At 44.2% G+C, this 22,123-nt stretch overlaps 1 protein-coding gene across 2 annotated transcripts in view; it reads left to right on the forward strand.

Annotated features, from left to right (window-relative positions):
• The first annotated feature begins 347 nt into the window (after positions 1–347).
• Positions 348–22,123, forward strand: part of CAMK1D (calcium/calmodulin dependent protein kinase ID) — a 226,330-nt gene continuing 204,554 nt past the window's right edge. Inside the window, exon 1 of one of the 2 annotated variants that reach the window (XM_075524407.1) lies at positions 348–1,163. In XM_075524407.1, the coding sequence (XP_075380522.1) occupies positions 1,072–1,163 (92 nt within the window). In that variant the 5' untranslated portion in view covers positions 348–1,071. The remainder of the gene's footprint in view (positions 1,164–22,123) is intronic. The other variant, XM_075524325.1, reaches the window with a different exon arrangement.

Raw genomic sequence — 22,123 nt, forward strand, 5'->3', positions numbered from 1 at the left:
CCCTGGTGGTTGGGTGCCCCTTGCTTCGCTGGGTGCAGCGAGGGCTGTGCTGGGTAAGGGGGGCCCTTGCCAAGGGGCGAGTTTTTGCATCCCACGAGTGTGTGTGTGTGCGGGGCAGGTGGGCACCGCCGCCCCCGCGCATCCCCGCGCATCCCCGCGCATCCCCGCGCAGCGCCGCGCAGCGCCCGGCCGCTTGCGGTACGGCTTTTAATTTTTTTTTTTTTTTGCTTTCCTCCTTTTTTTTTTTTTCCCCTCTTTGCTTTCCCTCCCCTCCCGTTTGACGTGCGCGGTTTTGGTGCAATGCGAATTATCTCCAGTCATTCAGTCAGGAGGGGCAGCGCCAGGCAGCAAAGCAGCGGCGGGGCTGCCTCCTCCTCCTCCTCCTCTTCCTCCTCCTCCTCCTCCTCCTCCTCCCATTGCCATAACAACCGCGCACAGCCACTGCGCCCGCTGTGCCGGCGGGGCTGCACCGCTCCGCGCCGCACCGCGCCCGGGAGGTTGAGCATCCCACGGGGCCCCGCACGGGTGGGGGGGGTGGGGGGGAGAGAAACAGTGCCCTCCCTCCAAAAAAAAAAAAAAAAACCCAAACCGAAAAAACAAACAACAGAAAAGGACTTTTTCGCGGGGGGGGTCTATCAGGGAGCAAAGTGACCCCAGGACGGGGCTGCGCGCAGCTGCTGCGCGGGGCGCGGAAGGAAGGAGGGCCGGGGCAGCCCCGCGAGTGACTCTGCGGGGGGGCGCGGAGGAGGGGAGAGGGGGGAAGGGGGGGGCAGAGAAAGTTGGGAGGAAATAGCCCAGGAAAAGTGACACTCGCGGAGCCCGCCGGGGCGCGGAGGAAATAAAAGCGGCGGCGGGCAGGAAGTGTGAGGAGGAGGAGGAAGGAGAGAAGAAGGAGGAGGAGGAGGAAGACGAAGAAGAAGAAGAAGAGGGAGGAGGAGGAGGAGGAGAAGAAGAAGAAGCAGCAGCAGCAGCCGCTGCCGCCGCGGCAGAAGAGAAAGCAAAAGCCGCACGCCGGCTCGGTGCCGCCCGGCCGGGCATCCGCGGGGCTGCGCGGGGCTGAGCGCCGCGGCCATGGCCCGGGAGAACGGGGACGGTGGCGGCTCCTGGAAGAAGCAAGCGGAGGACATCAAGAAGATCTTCGAGTTCAAGGAGACGCTGGGGACGTAGGTGGCGGGGAGCGGCTGCGGGGCGGGGGGCGCGGAGCGGGCGGGCGGCGCTGGCCCTTCCCGCGGGGATGCGCGGGTCCCCCCGCGGGTGGGCGCGGGCGCGGGTATCTGAGCTGTGCACCCATGGGTGCCGCTCCGCGCCCCGCTCAGCCATCCGAGCAAGAAGTCGGGGCGATCTGGAAACGGGGAGAAAAATAGAACTGTGGGGCAGGAGCTGGGCTAACACCCCCTCACCCCCCCAAAAAAAAGAGGAAAAAAGGCGAAAAAGAAGTGTTTTAAAATATTCATAGACTGAGGAGGCGGGGAGAGGCTTTTTCTTGATAGTGCAACTGTAAATAAATGCGGTCTGACTTGCACGCTTTCCCCTGAAGCCGATGGCTGCATCTATTCGTGGACAGACGAGCAGAAATAATCGTAGTGGATTGGATGTGTTTTAGCTACGCTGCTGAACTGTTGTTGGGGTTTATTTCTGTTATTTATACTGGCGGGGCATGAAGATTAGTAAAACGTTAGAGGGTTTTTTTTCAGAAGGCTGAGAATAAACATGCGCAGATGGTGCAAGGGAGCGGGGTGCAGGCTGATGCTTTTTTGGCTGAGGAGAGAGTTTTATTTTTGTTAAAACAAATTTTCGCTTGTAGGGTATTGTAGAGGTAGAGAGCCGGGAGTGCTGAAGGAAGTCAGCATATGGGCTGCTGTATGTGTATCCGTTGTAATTAAAGTTCAGCTGTATTGGGACTGCTCTTCGTTGCTGTGTCCCCCCTCCTTTAATTGCAACTTTAAGCATGCCTCAAAATGAAGCGTCATTAATCCCAAGTAGTGCTTTTCATACTCTGCGTGCCACTTCCAAAATACGGTTGAACAAGTTTCGACTGTAATATTTCAGTTTCTTTCTGCTTCCAAGGGAGGGCTCTCTATAAACAGAGTATTTCTGGTTCATGGGCTCACTGATTTCCTATGAACAAACTGCGAGTAAGAATCAGGCTGGTCATTTAATATGGAGGTGGGTCACGCAACTCCGTTGTGATGGGCAGATAGCGTAGTCCTCAGAAAAACACTGACTTAGCAAATCAAATTAATGTCTGTCCAGGTCTTTGAAGAAGCAAAGTGCAGCGTAAGGGCTTAGTGTTACAATTCATTCTCCTCACCTTCATCGAGTTTTTGCTGTCAGAATTTCATGCCAGGACAGACATGTCCCTGCTTGTCACCTTAGGTGTGCAGTTCCCTTCCTGAGCGAAGCGGTGTCGCGGAGGAAAGTCTTAATGCCAAGAGATTCGTTAGAGCAGCAGGACAGTTTGCTGTGGTTTCCATTATACAATTCTCTCTCATCTTCCCAGTTGTTGTGTATGAAGGCATCTGCGAGCATTAATTTGTGCCACTGAAGAGGTCCAGAAAGAATTAGTGTTGTGGCCTTGATCCATATCCCACTGAAGTTAATGGGAGCAGGTGTAGGTCCCAAGGAAGGTAAAGTTGGTCAGAGTTAATAGTTATGCATATTAGCATGGCTGTTGCAAATTACATTCATTAAATATGGCCAATTAGTGTCTCAAACTATTAACCATTGTCTTAGCCTCACAGTTTGGTTAGTAAGTCCTTTCTGATGAGAGTGGAAGCTGTGAAGTTTTTAAACTTGACTTAACAGTCAATCTAGAAAGTTTCAGAAAATTAAAATAACTGGATTACAAACCTGGGCCTGTATAAAGAAAATAGAGCTGTTTTCTTTTCCAGACATAGCAATATTAATTATGAATATTTGCGCATTTAACAGCCTACACCTTGGTTGCCTTCTGGTTGTGCATTCCTTAGTTTCAGAAAGCAGGCTGATAATGAGAAGATTTGAATCTGAGTTTTGGTTCTGTCCTTGGCCGCCCACCAGCGCAGCACCTGCAGTTCCTACCAGCTCTGGTGTGACTTACCAGGGTGTGAAACTTCTAAAAAATTTAGGCCATCACTGTGCAAATCATTGAAGTACTTGTTCCATTCCCGCTGAAGGCAATGAAGGTCTTTTCACTGACTCGAGCAGCAGATATACAGGGTGCAGGAGTCCAAATGATGGGACACATTCTTAGTTATTGATAGAAAAGTACTTAAATAGGAATTAAGCAAAAGTCTAAATACCTTTAAAGCATCTGGACCAAAATTTTTTCCTCTGGCATTATTTAGGAGCAGGGGTAAAATCGCTTTGATCCCTCCTGCACTGTAATGCTGAACCGTGTTGGACATTCATCGGTTGATCTCACCATCTAATAGATTTTTCTCTAGCATGGATGGGCTTGGAGTGAAAAACTTGGCGTGTCAGATGAGATGCACTGGATTAGTGTAGTAGCTGTATTTTGCATTTCTCTGCCACCTTCCATTTCAGGATGCCAAAGTGCTAAATCACTTTTAACAGAAAAGCAGCCCTTTTTCATGCAGCGGTCTTAACTGCCTGTGGTAAAACTGGTTAGAGAAAGAAAAGCACTAAACCCCCAAATCAGGGAAGAAAGTGAAAGAGAAACCTTAAAAACATATTTTATTTCAAGTGCATTGATTAGTGAATGTTAAATCTATGTGTATACTCTACTAATGATTTGTTCTCTGAAAGGAGTCTTTCATCTGAATACAAGCTTTTCAGCAGATCTTTAACATGGGAGAGCTGAAATTGCTGGAATTATTAAAAAGATCCTAACTCGGTTAATCATTATATCATTTGGGCTTCAAGGAACCTCTAATGAGTACCCAGCTCTCTCTTCCAGAGCTGGAATTAATTATTTATATGTCCCTGTAAATCACGTCCAGCCACATTGATACTGAAATAGGCATCCTGAATTGGACGTCACCTCCAGATGTAAAGAAGTAGCCTTTTCCACCCAAAGAATTGTTTCCTTTGGTGGCTGAGGTCTGTGTTGTCTGCTCTGCTCAGTGCTGTTGGGCAGTAGTGTTTTCCTAAAGAAGTTGCCAGCAATGCAGTGGCTGGCTCAGATGGTACCCAAACCTGTATTTACCCTCTTCTGTATTTATGCAGTCCCTAAGCATGTGCAATCTTAGTTTGTGGCTGCAACTTCTTGGGTACCAGACTGTCAACAAAATATTTTGGTAATATTAATCGAGAAAATATAATATATGATAAACAAAGTATAAATATAAAAATATATTTATATATTATTGTATATAAAATATATGTAATGGTCCTGATCCATTCTTGGGCTGCTTCAGTTTGGCGGTGCCAGTCCATGGAGGACTGCAGTAACACAGCAGTGAACCACGCTCTGTATGTGCAGATTTAGTGGGTGCCTCTTCTTGAAACTGGGCCTGTTCACTACTGAGCCATTGAAAGTGAAATTACAGATCCTGAAAAAGTAGCTAGGAAGAAATACACAAAGTAAATCAAGGCTAAAATAAAATCATAGCAGTGGGCCAGATCCTCAGCTGATGCAATTTAGTCCCTTCCAAGTCAAGACAGGTAGGCTTGAAGGAAAGAAGAGGATCTGACTAACTGCTTATCTTTATAAATTTCCACAAATTCACCTGTTGTAGCTCTACTCAATTCGCAGGCCTGCCTGGAGAGGGGGATTTCTGCCCCAGCCCTTGAGAGATGTGAAGTTTCACAATAGCAGGAATCTGATAAGAAGATGAGTGATCACTAAAATATCTTTTTTTCTCCATATTTAAATGATATTATGTCTAAGGCATTTTAAAACTCAGATTTTGGCATACCAAGAAGTAATAAGATACACCATGTCATCCACCAGCCAAAGAGGAAAGCCTCCAGTCATTTGGTCTGCCTAACTGGATCAGCCCCGCATTTCTAAGGTATCTGTCATTAGGCCTTATTGACATTAGAGTTATGATGAAGTTATAATATTTAGAAAGGCTTAAGCTTAGTAACTATGGAAATATTGGTGCTGTCCTTAAAAATGATGTGGTAGATTCCTTAAAGCTGAGTAATGATAACATAGGGAGTTGCATGGATATAGCCATAACATAGTAAGAGCTGGGTGGGAAGATAAATACGCTTCAATGATGTGTCCAGTACTTTTCTAAAATACAGTATAGAGAAAACTTATAGGTGGTTGTGTTTTTCTCAGGGGCTCTACCGTAATTTTTGGTTCATCTGTGTCCTGTGTCTCTTCCATTCTCTTACACCATTTGATGGGCTCCTGGTGCTCTTCATGACTCTTCTACGCACCAACAAAGTGCTCATTCGTGCTGTGAAATGCAGTCACTCCATGTCCTGCTCTCACATGTTTTCTTTCTCATGCACGTGCACACACATTGTCACAAACTCCTATGCACCATCTCCTGTGTTTTTGTCCTCTCACGTCCTTCACAGTGTCTTCCTCTGCATGCAGTCTCACACTGACACTCAGGCTTTTCATGAGCAGGTCCACCTCATGTTCTGCTCTGTTCTTGGTTGCTCAGACCTCCCCAGGAGACAAGGCTGATGGAGGTGACATATCTCGTCCCTACCTCAGACCAGGCATTCAGCCTCGACTTCCACTGGCAAGAAGACGCTGGTGGTAAGGACAGGTCCTGGCAGAGGTGCACCATGCGTTTGAGTTGTCATGCAGAGAGGAGGTGCTGGGAGGTATGAGTAGGCTCACAATCTGGTTGTCTCTGGTCAAAAAATCTTCCCTTCTCATCAACTGGATGCCAAAAGCACTTGTGTTGGATTCAACACAACGATCATCAGTGTTTAGCCCTTTAACTTGAGTCATCAGGCAAGTTACTCAATTGTTTTTCCCTTCTGATTTTGGAAATTCTCAAGACGTAAAGAAACATGTTGATATTTGTGCTTCCTCTGGCTCCATACCCCCTGTGAAGACTGAAGAGTTTGTCTGATTTTCATGTTTCTGCTGACATTACCAGCAATTTCTGGCTCTCTCTTACGACACTCCAGTGAGACAGCAGTGGTTCTGTTAAGACTGTTTCATCTTTTTATCAATTCAGTATTTTCCTTTTTTAAAAAATTACATTAAGGAAACATTTCATGGTATGAAATATCTTCAGGGGACAAAATACAGGGTCCCAAAGGGCTGAAGGTAAAGCACATGTTTTCAGGAGGAAGGTTGATGAACCACTAGGGCAAACTATGAAGGCAAGTGGTTCCCATCTCCTCCAGGATGATTAGCTGGGAGAAATCCTTTTGCCATCTGAAAGCTCTCGGGCTTCATGTAGGAATCACTAGGAGAGAGCCTCTTGCCCATGTTTACAGAGGAAGATGCTTCATGGTCATTTCTGACCTTAAGATCTGTAGCTCTGGGAATCTTACCATCAAAACCACGTGGGGTTACGGGTAATTCACGGTAAGAATTGCATAGTACCTACAGCACATCTCTAGCATCTGTGGGAGGAGGAGTGAAAGCTGAGGTCTGGGTATTAATGTTTAACTTAACGCTGTGAAACAACTCAGATGTTTTGGTTTGTGCACTCTATATAGGGCAACAAGAAAAATACTGAGAAGACTCCTTTAAGGTGACATATTTGTTTTAAACTAAGTAATCCTGTTTGCTATCGTGTGACATAGTTTACTATCCAGTGTGTTCTTGGAGGCTTAAAAATAATGAGTCCTTACTATTTGCAATGTGAATTGTAGTATCTTGTAATGTAGATTGTTCGTCTGCCTTGAACACTTACAGAAAATAACAGGTTAGAGCGTTCAGCTGGAGTTAAAATGGGCAAAAAAGAAAAGCAAGATGGCCAATGGATTTAAAGGCTGCTGGAGAAGATTGGGAAAAAAATCTGCAGCCATTGGTGAGAAGGGATTTTTGACAGCTCTCCAAGCATGGTTAAGGGGTGCATTTCAGACAGTGCTCATCTGGGGGAACGGTGTAGCATAAAGGTCAATTTTCTTTCATCATCTAAAAATAAGATTCCAAAATACTCAATATTCAAAGGCTTTCAGGAAGATACATCATTCTGGGGACACCCAGTTTGCTGTAGTGTCAGCTCACACATGCGCTCATGCTTTCTTCATGAGCCTTATTTCTACTAGTTTTGATTCCTTACTTCTTTTTACCCTGCCTTGTCTCTTTTTGCATGCCTGCTCTCTTTCAAGTACATCTTGGTACTGTCTGAGATACCTGCTCACCTGCCTGCCTGTGCAACCAAGAAGTGCTTGACTGGCATGGTGTCCTGGTTTCAGCTGAGATGATAGAGTTAATTTTCTTTATAATGGCTGGTATGGTGCTATGTTTTGGATTTGTGCTGAAAACAGTGTTGATAATACAGAGATGTTTTAGTTGTTGCTGTACTAGTCAAGGACTTTTCAGCTTCCCGTGCTCTGCCAGGTGCAGAAGAAGCTGGGAGGGGACACAGCCAGGACAGTTGATCCAAACTGACCAAAGGGCTATTCCATACCATATGGCGTCATGCTCAGTATAGAAACTGGGGAAGAAGAAGGAAGGGGGGACATTTGGAGTGATGGCGTTTGTCTTCCCAAGTAACCATTACGCGTGATGGAGCCCTGCTTTCCTGGAGATGGCTGAACACCTGCCTGACCATGGGAAGGAGTGAATGAATTCCTTGCTTTGCTTTGCTTGTGTGCGTGGCTTTTGCTTTCCCTATTAAACTGTCTTTATCTCAACCCTCGAGTTTTCTTGCTTTTGCTCTTCCGATTCTCTCCCCCATCCCACCGGGGGGGAGTGAGCGAGCGGCTGCGTGGTGCTCAGTTGCTGGCTGGGGCTAAACCATGACACAAGGTGACAGCAAGCTGTTTAATAGGGTTGGAATAGGCTGCTTGATCTTTTTCCCCCCTGTTTTGGCACAGTGCTTAGCACAATGTGATCCTTGCCTAGGCCAAAACTCAATATAACTACTACTGAGGACCTCAGTATAACTAATAACTCCACAACTGCTCTTTGTGCAGATGTGACCTGAAGGCAAAGCATGCCTATAGATATTGATATTTTTTGTCAGCCAGAGAGGTAGCTGACACCCTTAAGCTCACAACAAGCAAAACCCCGAGGGTCTGAAGACCTGGTGGAGAGGTGGTGCATGGAGCCCAACCCAGCTCTTTGGAGTCCTATAGTAATCCTTTAACCAAAAGTCTATTCTTCCCATCACAGCCACAACACAGTGGGTGTGAGAGCCTTCTTTGCTGCCGCTCCTGCCATCTGGAGCAGCCTGTCTGCTTCCTTCACCCTCCATCTGCTTTCACATAGGAGCTGAAATATCTCTTTATGGGTTTTTTTCCCTTCCTTTTTGTCTCTTTTTCTCTCTACCTCCGTGACTGACCTCGATTATTTTTGTTGCCCCTCACAGACAATTCTCCTGACTACGTGCAGAATATTGGTTGGAGTTATTTAATCCTTTCAAGCATCCAAGGATGCAATTAATATTGAATGAAGTTGTATTGTTTTGGTTTGCTTGACAATATAACAAGCATTTATAATAGGATTCTGAATTTATTGCCAGTGATGGTATTCACTTAACCGGTGAGTCACAGTTTATATTCATGATTACTTAATAGGACCTAATTTTCTAGTCATTTCAGATAGCATGAAAACAAGTTGGAACTAAACGGGTACTGTTAGTAAACAGGTAATGAGTGAAAAGAAGAATAAAAAGTTCCTTGGGGCAGCGATCTGTCATTTTCGTTGGAATTCAAACCACCTTGCATTTCAGCGCTTTTCTGTAAATAATGATTAACAACAATAACAATAATTTGCAAACATATGTGTGTGATTGGGCTGTTCTTGAATGACAAATAGCTTAGCAATCAGAATATTTCTCTTTTCCAGAAATCATACTGTTCCTTAAAACCTTTCTATCAGATCTTAACACTGATATGAGTTTTTTTGTTATCTGACTTGGCGGTTCCTATAATTTTCTTCTGAATGTTGTGTCAATCATTTTTTAAAAAGAAAACTATAAATAACAGGTTGTTAATAAACTTTTCAAGGCCCTTCACTGATGTTTTCATGTTGAAAGCTGTGTATTGAGTTTTATGCCAGAAGTATTCGCCAAACAGATTGTATGAGGTTAAATTAAAATAATACTCTTTAGCAGAATTTTTTGGCTGAGTTAAAAAGGTTTGTTTGTTGTTTTTTTTTTTTAACACTGAATGTGCTAAGAAAAAGCTACTGAGAAGCTCTCTTTTGGATCTGATCTGTGCGTAGAACAGCTGAGCACAGGGCTGGAGATCCTCTGTAACAATAGATCACTGATTTTGCTTGCTCTTTTCCTGGGCAATATCATATGTCACATTTAAAACATCAACAGTTTTGGACAAGTGGACTACATAACCACGAAGATAGTTCTTAAAATATCTTTTTCAAGAGTTGAAAGGGGAAGAAGCGCACGAGAGAAAACATCCTGGCTTAGATGTATTGAGGATTTATTTTGATTTTTGTTTTGATTATCTTGTATTCCCAATTGGAGATAAACGAAACAGTTTCAGTCTACTTACAGTTTCCAGGAGGAACGAAAGGTGTTTTTAACGATGCAAATGAATGTGAGCATTTACCATCAGCAGCAATAGGGTGCAGCACTGTGGCATCTCTCCCCTAGACCCTTTGCCTTTGCACTCTTTCGGCTCGCCGTGGATTCTTCTCGTTGTCCTGCTCTTAATGCTTTCCCTAATTTAGGTTGAGTATTTGAAGGTATGTTCTTTCAAGCCCGAGCACCCAAAATTTGAGAATTACATCTGATGTTCAGTTGTCAGAGTACAGAGGAGCTAGAAATTTCATCCGTAGCTGACGGGAGTGGAGCAAGGTCCGGACCCGTGGCAAGTCTGAGGTCTGGGAGCCTTTAACCTCCGTGTTTGTTTTGGTGCGGGTTAGCGTGGCAGTTTGGAGAGTAAAGAGAGTAATACCATCCTTGCCCATCAGTGGGGGGGTGTGAAGGTTTGCAGGTCCTCTTAGAAGCTCCAGAGGAAGGGTTCCTCAGACGTGGCAGGTATCTCCCTTAAGACAGTACCACCCAGTGCTGCAGAGCCATTCTGTGACATTGGTGTGTTTTAGCTGAGCAGCGTGTTTAAAACCTGCCTGCCGACCTGATGGCATGTGCATTTCAGAAATGTGGCCGCCCTTCTCCCACCAGCTACATTACTGCTCGCAGAAATGGACGGGCTTTTGAGGGTGGTAGAAAATAAAACAGCATAGCCACTCGTGCTTAAATGTAAAGATTTGCAAAGGCTGAAAAGCTGGTGTCTATTTGAGGGTTGGACACTAGCAAGTGAAATATGATGGGCTTAAAATCTTTCGGGGTTTTATTACTATGCCTCTTATTGGCCTCAAATGAGATCAGGCACTGTTGAGCTAGGAATATTACAAACACCAGAGTAAAAGACTGTTCGTACCCAGAAGAACTTATAATCTAAATAAATAAGGCAAAAACGCTAGCACTGTTTTGTTAAAGATGAGAAAGTGTGTCACTTGTAAACCCAGAGCTGAGCCTCAGTCTTAACTCCAGCCTTATGCAGTGGACCGTCCTGCTTCTTTTAATAGCGGGCACTGTGTCAGCACCAATGTCTTCAAAAATGTGTTTATTTATATGCGATTCACCCAAGGTCATCACATATAATTCGTTTTTACTAGGTAAGGTTTGAAGATGCAAAGTGCTGTCTGTATGCCGTTGGTAACAGCGCGGGCGCTTTATTGCTGTGTTGTTTCACAGATGCTCAGAGGAATCGAGGTCTTCCCAGAGCTATGAAGAGCTGGAGCAGACCAGACAGTTCTTAGGGCAATGTAGGATCGCTCCCAGGAGGATCCCATCCTCCCATCCTGGCTTAAATAATTCAAGGGACCAGGCTTCAACTTTCCAACCAAACTCAATTAGCTGTGACCCTGCCACCCCCCCTGTGATGGGCAAGGGTTGAAATGAGGGAAACTATTGGATGAAAAACTGTGGAAAAACTATAATGACATAGAAAAGCCCAAACAACATAGAAGGGAGCTGGGAGGGGGGGAGAAGAGCACTTAGAGGATTTGCAGCCACGTGGAAAACTCCTCTGGGGAAGGCACAGGTTGCTAATCAAATTCAGCCGTAGTTGAGAGAGACTGCCAGAGCATCCCTGAATAATCTTTCAGTGTTATATTGAGTTGGCTTGGAGATTTCCTCCCACTGCTCACTCTTGTCTTCTCCTGCCTCTCAGCTAAGTAAATCAGTACAATATGCCCAGCCATGAAGCCTGAAGCGTTTTGGAAATTTCAGGCACAGCAGAGTGCTTGGTGTGTGCTGTCAACGGCAGAAGATACTGTGAATGTATTAAACTTGTTTCGTGCTCCCTACCCTGTTTTCTTGCAGAGTACCTGAACAAATTCAAAGGCTTTGTCTTTTACTTTGGGACATTTTCTAGCTGAGGCCTGAGGTATCTTAAAGACTATCATCTAAAGCTCTGGGATCATCGTCAGCCTCACACCTCTGTGTTAATGTGATTTCTTGCCATAGGGGTATAATTAATTTGTTCAAGAGATGCAATATTTTTTGAGGGGAGAATCTGACACTGTTGAGCTTCTTCATGGGCTGATGATGATCATCATAAAAACACCACCTCCTTCTCTGAGTCCAAGCCATGGTGTTTTGAGACACCTTGTCTAGCATAATTACATAGCAACCTGAATATTGCAAAGCAAACAAGCTCTCCTTCCCAACATAAAATGCTCCCAAACGTAAAAAAACCCGCACAAAACAACACAAAAACCCTGCTAGAAGACTGCTGCACATGTATGCCCTTCTTTAGGGAGAGAAGAGGGAGGCAAACAACATGCGGCTTGTTAGCCAAGTTGCTTGGTGCACCATGAGAAGATGCTTAGATAAAAACATTTATGGAGCAGAATAATGGTGTGACTCCTGTTGGCCAAATGACCTAGGCACTGGTGCACAAGAGGAATAACTTAAAAGAAGGGAAATGTCTCATTTCACAGATTTGACTTATGGCTTATGCTTTTGAGGAAGCAGGAGGCTATATATTTAGACGTTGGGGGAGAATGTACCAAGAAATGAGCTGAAAAAAACAGGGTTCTCAAAAGCATGTAGACACAGGACATACAGGTACTGCAGGCTGCAGGGAGGCTTCTGCTCTTGGGTACGTTAAGGTGTATCTGGAGTAATTTTCCTGACTAATTTTCCTGGCTGTAGCCATGTAATTTATGTCATGGACATAAATCTTATGCTCTTAAGAGAGAGACCCTGAAAAAAGATCTCACAGAGCTTTGTAGGCAAGTCCATTGAATGAGTTTCTCTGATGAATCTTATATTTTTAATGGAAAGAAGATAAAGTGATTCTAGGATTCCTGAGTGACAGCTGAGATGATGTGTCCAGAAAGCAAACGTGTGCCCTACTGGCACTGCTGAAAGAGAACATAACGAGTACTAAAGCTGAGAACGTGTTCGTTCTGCAGGTGAGTGGAGCTGCACTGAGGGAAAGCCAAAAGGGAGAGGTCCGGGGCAAAGCAGAGCAATGGGATTCAGCTACAGGTAAATGCCAAGAAAGACTCATCTAAATGGGGTGCTTTTAGCTTAGTTGACTCTAGACACAGCTACGTCCCTCTGCTTGTTCATGAGATATACAGCTGCAATAATTCATAGACATGGGTCTTTTGGACGGATAGCTTGTATGCTGCACCAGGCAACACTTAATCATTGTCAATCAAGGGCCACTAAAATGACCGTCAGCTTCAGTGCCAGTGTTTGCTCTGGAGATGGTGTGATGCTGTGACATCTTTACCTTGCATTGCCATGTGGTTATGATGCAGGTGTAGGAGCCCTTTACATACATTTAAATAGCGTATATGTGTATGTATATATATAGAGTGTATATGTACACACACATTAAAAATACTATTTATATAGTGATATATAGTGATATGTAGTGCTAGTTTCTTGCCACAGAGCATGTTGTTTGGCTTCATTAATAAAGGCATAGAGAATAACCTGTGCCATTTGGTAAAAACTGTTTAAGAGCATTGTGAACATTGTTAATTTATACTGTAGTTTGAATTTCTTGTCTTATTTGGGTTACATTTAGGTGAAGTCAGGAGAGTCATGCCTGCTTACATCACCTAAGTTTCATTATCCCTAATAAAAAAGGGTCTAATCCAAAATGCAGTATGAGGATACCTGCAGAGATGAGGAGGTATTTGTCCTTGGATGCAAACTGGCTTTAGCTGGTTTCTAAATGCCTTTGTCTATGCAGTGACTTCTTGACAGACATTTTTCTGATGCCTTGTTGTTTCCTTCTGTCTACTGAGATAAGACTTGGGTCCAACCAATGGCTCTGTGTTTCTACTCTTGTTCACCAGTCAGTTGCTTTCAGCAATGGAAGGGGGATAATGGCTTTTCCCCACTCTGTCATCTTTAACAGAGATGACTTTGCTAGTGCTCCACAGCTGCTGAAACACGCGGTGTTTGACCTTGCTCAGTTTGTGACCGGAGACCATGGAAAGCTCTCAGAGGCAGTCTTGGCTCTGTGATGCCCCAGGTCCCCCACAGCCCTCTAACTCCATTTCTGAGACACTTCTGGTAGGTCCTCTTAAATATCGGAAGGAAAATGCTCACTTTGCCTGAGATTTAAAGAGGAACTGTGTGGTGCCCCCTCGTCCATTTAGCTAATGGGGGTGAACCCAGTCAAATAAGAAGTAAGAGCATGATGGTCCTTCCCTCTCCTCTTCTCCTCCATCTCCACATTACCTCTGCTACGCTGAATCACCGCTTTCCATCTCCTGTCTAAATCCTGCACACACCCCTCGGTCGGGTGCAGTGCCGTAGTCACATCCCGCAGGTGTGCACAGCTGGGAAGCACAGCTGGAAGGCAGCAAAGTGTCTTCCTTTGGGTCAGTTAAGGGCTTTATTTGTTTAGATGGCTCAGTTAAGGGCTTTATTTCTTTAGATAAAGCACCCTTCACGTGGGTAAATGAAGGCGGTGCGGAGCAGATGGAGTCTGTTAGAGCATTTTGGGTGCAAACTTGACCGCAGCAAGTGGAGGGTGAATTCACGGACATTGTGCTTGATGTTAGGAGGTCTGTCTCGGATAGCCTGTGAGGGATTCCCCTCTGTGGATGGGGTGGTTGAAGTATCTTCACTGACCACATTTAACTCCGGCCTGCACCACTGCCCGCAGGGTGATGGTAGCTGCTTGTTGCCCTCTGCTGCTGTATGGTTACGGCTTGCAAAATCATGTCAATTAAAACCCCACTCTGCTAATGTCATTGTGGTGGTGGGTACATTAGTTTCTGTAATCAATTCCCTTTTCTGCTGTTATTTAAGCAATACCCCTAGGGATGTAACAGTGGCTTAGATATTCTGGTACTTTAACACTAAGGCAAAATATGGACGACAGGGAGATCGGTAGTAAAAATATTTAAAAAAGCAGTTTTGGCTTCGGAAGGTGCCTGTAAAATGTCTTTCTAGAGGTCTCCTTGTGTGTTGGCTTAGCACTCTGAATAGATCTTCCTGAAGTCAGAGGGTAGCACACAAAAGCACACCAGGCCTGTTTCTCTTCTGATTTTCTCTTAAATCATTTGTAGCAGTGCAAAGTGACTGTAAAATTCTGCCTTTGATGTGCACAGCTTGGAGGTTTTCCTTTGGGAGTCAAGAAAAGCCTATACTACTCAGCAGTGCGCTGGAACAGCAGCATTTTATGCTCCTTACGCTCAGGTTTCAAACGGCAATATAAAGTTACAAGGCTGTGGAGGAACAGGTTGCAATTCCAGGACAGAAGACGAAGGGGCTGAGCATGTCCCACGGGGCGGTTTGCGTCTTCTGCCAGCCCAGTTGTTTGCAGGGATGTGCTGTGGATTTATTTAATGAAACGATACAAGTTAAAAATAGTCCTCCAAAAAGGAGGTGGAGGAAGAGGAGAAATACAAAGTACAAGAAGTTTTCTTTCTTTTCATTCCGTAGACGCTATAAATCAGCAGGGAAGTCAGTTGCTTTTTTTTTTTTTTCTTCTGTCTTGCGTCGTTAAAAAATCATCAGCCACTACACTGAAATGGTTTGTAAGAGCCACTTCGTCAGGAACAATTTCTGACTGAGAACAATAAAAAATTGGTAGATGCCAGGTTGAATTCATGTGTCAGTGGTTGCTGAATTCAACTTAAGAGCTGTAAATGGAACCAATCATCATTTCTTAATGAGATATCTGAGAACAAAGAATCACAATGCTTGAATAATCTGTCACATCTCTATCAATACTGCTTAAGCAATTATTCAGTTTGTTCAATGGTTTGACAAGGTAACATGACAAAATCAAGTTACAAAGCAGATTAAATATAAATATGTGGTGCTTTTTTCCAGGAATGTCATTCTTAAAGCCTTATGTTTTTTATCCTTACAATCGCTACCCAGTCATCTGTTTTCAGTGGTACTGCTTGGATGAAGTCCTTCATGGCCCACAGTGACATTATTCACCAGATCATTTGTCATTTATCCATCTCCGGCACAATGAGACTGTCGTCTGGGCCTTGGTAGAAATGAATGATGCATTGTTCCGATATACAGTGTAAGTATGTTTTTCACTTAGTGTTAAGGCTGTATTTTTCCAGGGTCCTTAAGGAAGCCTGGCCCTGAGCCCTTATTAACGCTTAATGTAAATCTTTCTGAATATTTTATTCGTTTGGCAGCAAATATAGGAGAAACTTGGTATGAGTTCCCTAGGAGCTAAATAACAAGCGTTGTACACGGAGGTGATATGATCATCTATTTTAATGCCAGACCTTTCATCATGTTGCAACGGACTGTGACTGGAATGGTCCCGTCCCTGTTTGTAGTGACGGGTATCTGCAGCAAACCAGCGATAACGACAAGTTACAGGGACCGTCGCAGTGGACACTAAATGCCATCTTCACCAGCAGGAGTTCACTGGTCTTACCCTTTTCTTCCATAAATGAGTCCCTATCCTTTGAATGTGCTCGGGTAGCATGGTGTAATGAAGCTGTGGCACAGAAGAGATTATTTTTTTCCCCCCTGTGAAGTGTTTGCACCTCTCATCTTCTCCATGGGGAACTCAAGCACATAAGATTTTTGTTCGAAGAAATCCCTGTACAAATAACTCTGGGATTCCCTCAGTCCATTTGTGTTTTATATAGTCTACAAGATGCCATCGATGTACCTGGCTGCATATCTCATTATGCCTCTAATGTTGTATGTCACTGGGTTCTCAGCGCAGATGTTGTAAACAGCTTTTAGGGAACTGTGAGCACTTTTCTTTTTATTTCAGGCAAGGGGACAGGGTTCCCAGCATTCTTTTAAATATACCAGAGGGTTCTGTCATGGAGGAGAACAGTATTTCTTAACTTATCGTGGCCACATGACTCCCATTACTAAAATTTCTGAGCAAATCACCGTCCTTACAAAATCTGTGATACCAAAAACTCATATGCTTATATTTTGCTACATTTATGCATGACATATGGACTTCCAGTATCTGGTTACTCAGTTTCTGCTCAACATCTTGTATTTTCTGGTGACTGTTGAAGAATCTGAATACGTACAGTATTTCCTTATCTATTATTGGTGTTGCTGCAGCCTTTATCTTGTGGTTTGTTGGCTAACTGTCGGATACTCATGGCTTCATCAAGAAACAGATGTACAGGTCTACACTTTGTTTTTGTAGCTTCACTTTTGACATATTGTAAATGTCCTTAATTGATTTTGTTCAGGATAATACCATCTGCTGGCATCTGTTTCTGCTGTGGCTCTTGCTGAATACTTGTGTGTATTGTGGTCTATAAGGACAAATTACAGAGATTCAGTAAGGTATTATGTCAATTTTTTTTCTGAAATAAACGAGAGCAGAGTTTGAACATTGGACGACCTTATATATACATATTTTAATATCTAGATTAATAGAGTTTATTCCAAAAGGCATGTTTCAGGCAAGGATTGGGCCCTGTGTCCATGTTGGTCTCTCTTAATTTATTGTTGGCGTGTCTGCAAACATATCAGAGCTCCCAGACTGGGAGAAAAGCAGCCTTTGGGTTTATATTTGGCTGCCCTTGATCATGGAGGGATGCGGAATAAACTTTTAGATCTGCCTGAAGCCTTGACATGAAACTCTGTCTAACAAACAGTCAAGATAAGTCATCTTTAAACATCACTTACTGTATCTGTAAGGTTGATGGGCTTCTTGTCAGCTTTTAACATAGCCAAGTGTGTTCTGATATGAAGCATTTGGTGGCAAAAGCAATACTGGACAGGCACTGGATGAGATTTCTGCTGAGGATGCAAGTAAGAAAATGCGTGCTGTCTCCTGAGAGTCCAGAACAAAATCCTCCTTTTTGTGTAGCCCACTGTCATGTTGGGTTTAGCTCTCCATCCTCAGCTCAGTCCTTTTTGTTAGATGGCATCAGCATTTATGGTAGATTTTATTGCAGTTGCCGTGGCCGTGTCTGAACTGTGAAATGCAATAGAAATTCCATTTCCTGGCACTCTCTGTCTCTGGTCATGACAAGTGCAGGCAAGAGTCAAAAAGTATCTAGGTTGGGATTTATCTGCAGTGGCCTAACTCTGCTCCCAATAAAAATAGTGAGGGGTTGGCATTTGATGTCAATGAGACAGTGCTAAACCAATTTTGAGATGCTTATGAAGCCTTTACCTCTCTCCGCACCGCTTACATGTGGTGGTGACAGGGAGGAGAAGTGGGGTCATGCAGGGAAATGAGAGTCCTCCAAATACCATTGAAGACATGGGCGCGCTTAGTGTTTTAATAGAAGTGGGTCGCCGGTCGCCGCTGGAAATACCTGGTGTCCCAGCAGGGCTGGATTGTCCTTGAGCTGGAGTTGCCTTTGTGGTACTTCAATACGGGCAGGATTCAGTAGAAAACTTAAATGTGGAGAGCCTTCCCGGCCACGCATGTGTATTAGAGCTCACATGAGTGTAACTGCAAGAGCACATGTTTTCCTTTTACTTTGCCAACCAGTTTCTTTGGCCCAGTGTCCTTGCTGTTGCTGTTCTCCCAGTATTGGTACCCCAGTATTGGTATCCCTATACTGGTACCTGCAGCTGGTCAAACGTCAGGAGTCAGACTTTGCAAAGTCATGAACTTTGGAGATGATGTGGGCTAGTGGTAGAGGCGTTAATTGGGTGGAAGAGCACTAGCTAATGATTTGGGAGACTTGGTTCTCACTTCTGACTGTACCACTGGGATTTTTTATGACCTTGGAAAAGTTGCAGCACCTTGCTGGCCTGGTTTCTCCATCTGTCAAACAGTCACCAACCTACTTTATAACTCACTTTGAGATCTAGCTAATTAAAGCTTGCTATGTGAGATGTTCAAAATGTACTATATAAGGTGTTGTTTTTGTCATGGTAATATGGTAAGAATCTCCCCTGTTGTCCCTAAGATGTATCTGAGTGTGTTGGGAAGTGGGCTGCGACACTGGTGTTTTGCAGGTGATGTTTTGTGTGGGACACGCTTCTGCAAGAACCTGCTCCCTTTCCTAAAAATACCACTGACTCCAAAAAGAGGTGGACTGCCCCACCTCAAAAACGCTAGAAATGGGACAAGAGAGTAAACCCAACCGAAATGCACTTTGTTTTCTGAAACTGTTGTTATCTTTCAGTGTGCTGGGAATCCCAGCAGGGCAGAAAGACCTTCCAGAAATGTCTCTGAGCTCTCAACTCCAGCCTGCTGATGGGTTTTCCAGTAGTGGTTCACTGGTGGATGGGCATTAGGGAGACAACTGGAAGGAACTTTAAAGCTGCAAGGCAGTTTTCCCCTCCTGTGCAATCCAGGTTATAAGTGGGAGTCAGAAAATAACAGCAGTTTTAGCATCACGCTGCCAACAGAGCGGGATTTGCAGAGCAGCGCGTAAGGATTTGTACTGCCCTGAAGAGCCCTCCAGTGTTAAGACAACGTGGCCTTGCCGCAAAGATACCTCTGTAGCATTAGTGATGTATTAGTTAATTATATTTTTTAATGTTTACCAATGTTGGTGCCTCTTGAAAACCAGTTCAGTAACTGACGTCAGCATGGCAAGTCGCCACGGTGACCCTGAAGCGATAAGCTTTTTGAAACACCTTCAAAAAACAATTAAAGCAATTGGAGGAATGTCTTCATTTCCATGTCTTCATGGGGAAAAAAGTGGTACCTGTGAGATGCAGCAGGAATTGAGTTGTGTTTCCAGTCACCACAGCGTTACTGTATTAAATAAGCCTTTTTGTAGGCAGAGTGCATTCAGTTTTTTCTCTGATTGTCGAAAAAAAGTAAAGTTAGTGCATAAATTGGAAAGTAGGCTTTCATTTAAGCTGCATGATTTAGATCTGCTGGTGAAGGCTGCTGCTGTAGAGCATTTGGCATTCATCAGAAAAATCTCCAAGTATAAACAGTTTTATTATGCAAAGTTATATAGTTGGAAGGTAAAACACTCTGTCTTTTTCCACTTTGAAGAACAGTGCCAGCTGATGGATGTCCTATCAAATTTCTCTTAAGCTTGCAGGGAAGGTGAATAGCTGTAGATCTCACTCTTCAACCTATGGCTGCTCTAAGCACGGAGCCCTGGGGGAAAAGGATGCTCAGCCGGGCCGTGGGTAGAGAGCAGCCGTGCTCAAGAAACCATGTGGGTATTCTCAAATAACGTGTTACACGAGGTGTGATTTAGCAAACCACTGACGTCTTCCTGAATTAGGATCCCAATATTTGGATCTTTCCCTTCAGATTTTATTAGCACAGCTTTTCACTTCTTACAATACACTTCCACTGCTCCACTAGCAAAGCATATGACGACTGCACTTTTACATAAGCGTAGAGATTTTCCTGAGGTGAATTTTCCTTAGTGATTTAAGGAAAATCACAGTTCACTAAAACATTTATTAAGCTTCACCCTGTTTAGTGCGTGATTAATTTGCTTATGCATACTGCCATGTGTGCTTATCCCCAAGCACACGCTAAAGTCCTATTAGAGGTGTGAAGTCAAAGGGACTTAAGCAGGAGCCAAAATATTAAGTACTTGATTGCTTTTATGGTAGGTATGGACTGCTGAAAGGTGACCGTGAACAGTCCTCCTGAGTGGTTGTCCTCTGTATTTCCATACATTTCTATATAATGCAAGGGACCAGGTTTGCAGTCCCACCCAGAGTTCGTCGCAGCAGCCATAAAAGCCCATGGTTTTGGGTGGGAGACCTCCCCAGCCGCTGCAGCTGGGTAGGATGGGAGCTGTGGATCAGACCTGTGGATCAGTGGATCAGCTGGGACACTGATGCCAACAGGTATCTATCTCCACCAGTTTGCCTGGACGGGGCAGCCCCACATCTGGTGAGGACGCCTGGCCCTTGATGTCCTGCACCCACCCAGCACTGAGCCGCAACGAGCGTGAACCAGAGCCCTGCAAGGTCATTTTGTAAAACATCACCACAGAAGTATCTTGGCAGGGTGAGAGGGGAAAAACTATTTAGCTTAGCATGCTGTTGATGCACCATAAATATTTTTCTTGATTCCATAAAAACTGCAGTAAGGGAACACCAACCTTCATGAAATGCCCTTTAAAATGCAGTAAGAAAACTCAATATATTAATAGGTTCCTATTTAATCAAGCAACCCTTTAAAAATAAAATAAACTCTGAGTGCTCAGAAAAATAACTTTCCTCCATCACAGGCAAAGGAAATGTATTGTTTTTTATTTCTGGATAGCTTTAGCTTTTCTGGGAAAAGGACTGTAGCAGAAATAATAACCCAAGGCAATAAATTGGGCCTTGAACAAAAACAATTTCTTGCATGTAATTTGGGTTTATTCTCATATGAGGCTGTGCTTTAGGTGGACTGTACAAAACTTGGTGGTCTTTCAAAATCTTGAGGAAATACAAGAAAGGACACATTGTCTCTTCACCTTGTGCATTGCAGGATCTGCAGAGATTGTGAGAAGTAGTGCTTTTTCAGACAAATCTGCTGTTTCCCAGGAATTACTGTTTTTTTAAAGGCAGTAAAGAGGCTGGGTGGGACTCACTGCACCTACAAGGGTTGGGTGCATTTGCCTAAATTTAGGCATTCAGTGTCATTTGGGATGTCCCAGGGTATGTGTAACAGCCACATGAAGCTGGCAGGGGTGACACTGGCTGTGCTGGAGATGGGCACCCTGCGGGAGCTGAAAGTTGGGTGGAATAGCAGTGAGGGTCTTAAATGACATTGGCATATAGGTATACCTGTAGGCAGCTCAGTAGCATCCCTGGATACTGACATTTGGGTCCTGAGAAGAAGGGAAGAGCAGAGTCCTGCATGACTGAGGGGGCTGGTGGAAACACCTCCTCATCTGAAACCAGTCCCAGATGGACATGGACCAAGAGTCGTTGCATCGGGGTGGGGGAGCTGATCTACTGGAGGAGGACTGAGCTGGGCGAACACTGTTTGTAATATAAACACTGCCATAAGGGTTTTTTCCTGCCAGTTCACGGTCTTACAGGTGAGAGTAAACATTTAATAGCTCTGGTGCTCAGTTGCAGGTGATTAATTCATCTGAAATTAGGCCGAAGGTACCTCAAACTGGGCCACCTCGATCAACAGCCAGCTTGAACATGTAGGTGTGTGATTTGTCTGTATTCACCCATGAGAAAACTGGTTGTGTTTCATGTTTCTGATCTTGCAGCACGTTGCTGGGACTATTGGTAGGCAATTAAATTAATGGCATTTTGGCTTGTGCAAGATTGGGTCCCAGGGATGGGATGAGTACAGCAGCTTGTTTTTTCTCAGTTGGATCCAGTCCTTTTACTGCATGTAAAATCTTCCATTAAATAACGCTGGCAAAAGTAAAAATTATTTTGGTTGGGTCCAATTTCATTATCTTCACTTTTTTTTGCTTCACTTGCCAGATTTCCAATTATCTCTGGAAACTTAAGATGACCTTTTTCAGTCCTCTGAGGGTGGCGGTAGCACCGTTCTCTCCCTGGATTTGGCATGAATAAGACATTCCTTTAATGTTGGTCACTTACAAATAAGCTCTTGCAAAGAAAAAGTCAAACCGCACACATCCCCACTTGTACCACTTGAGCTGTTTTCCTGAAAAACCTCCGTTGTGAGAATTTCATACCAGGTTTGTAACCCCCTGGGG

The sequence above is a fragment of the Mycteria americana genome, chromosome 1, assembly GCF_035582795.1.
Source record: "Mycteria americana isolate JAX WOST 10 ecotype Jacksonville Zoo and Gardens chromosome 1, USCA_MyAme_1.0, whole genome shotgun sequence".
NCBI lineage: Eukaryota > Metazoa > Chordata > Aves > Ciconiiformes > Ciconiidae > Mycteria > Mycteria americana.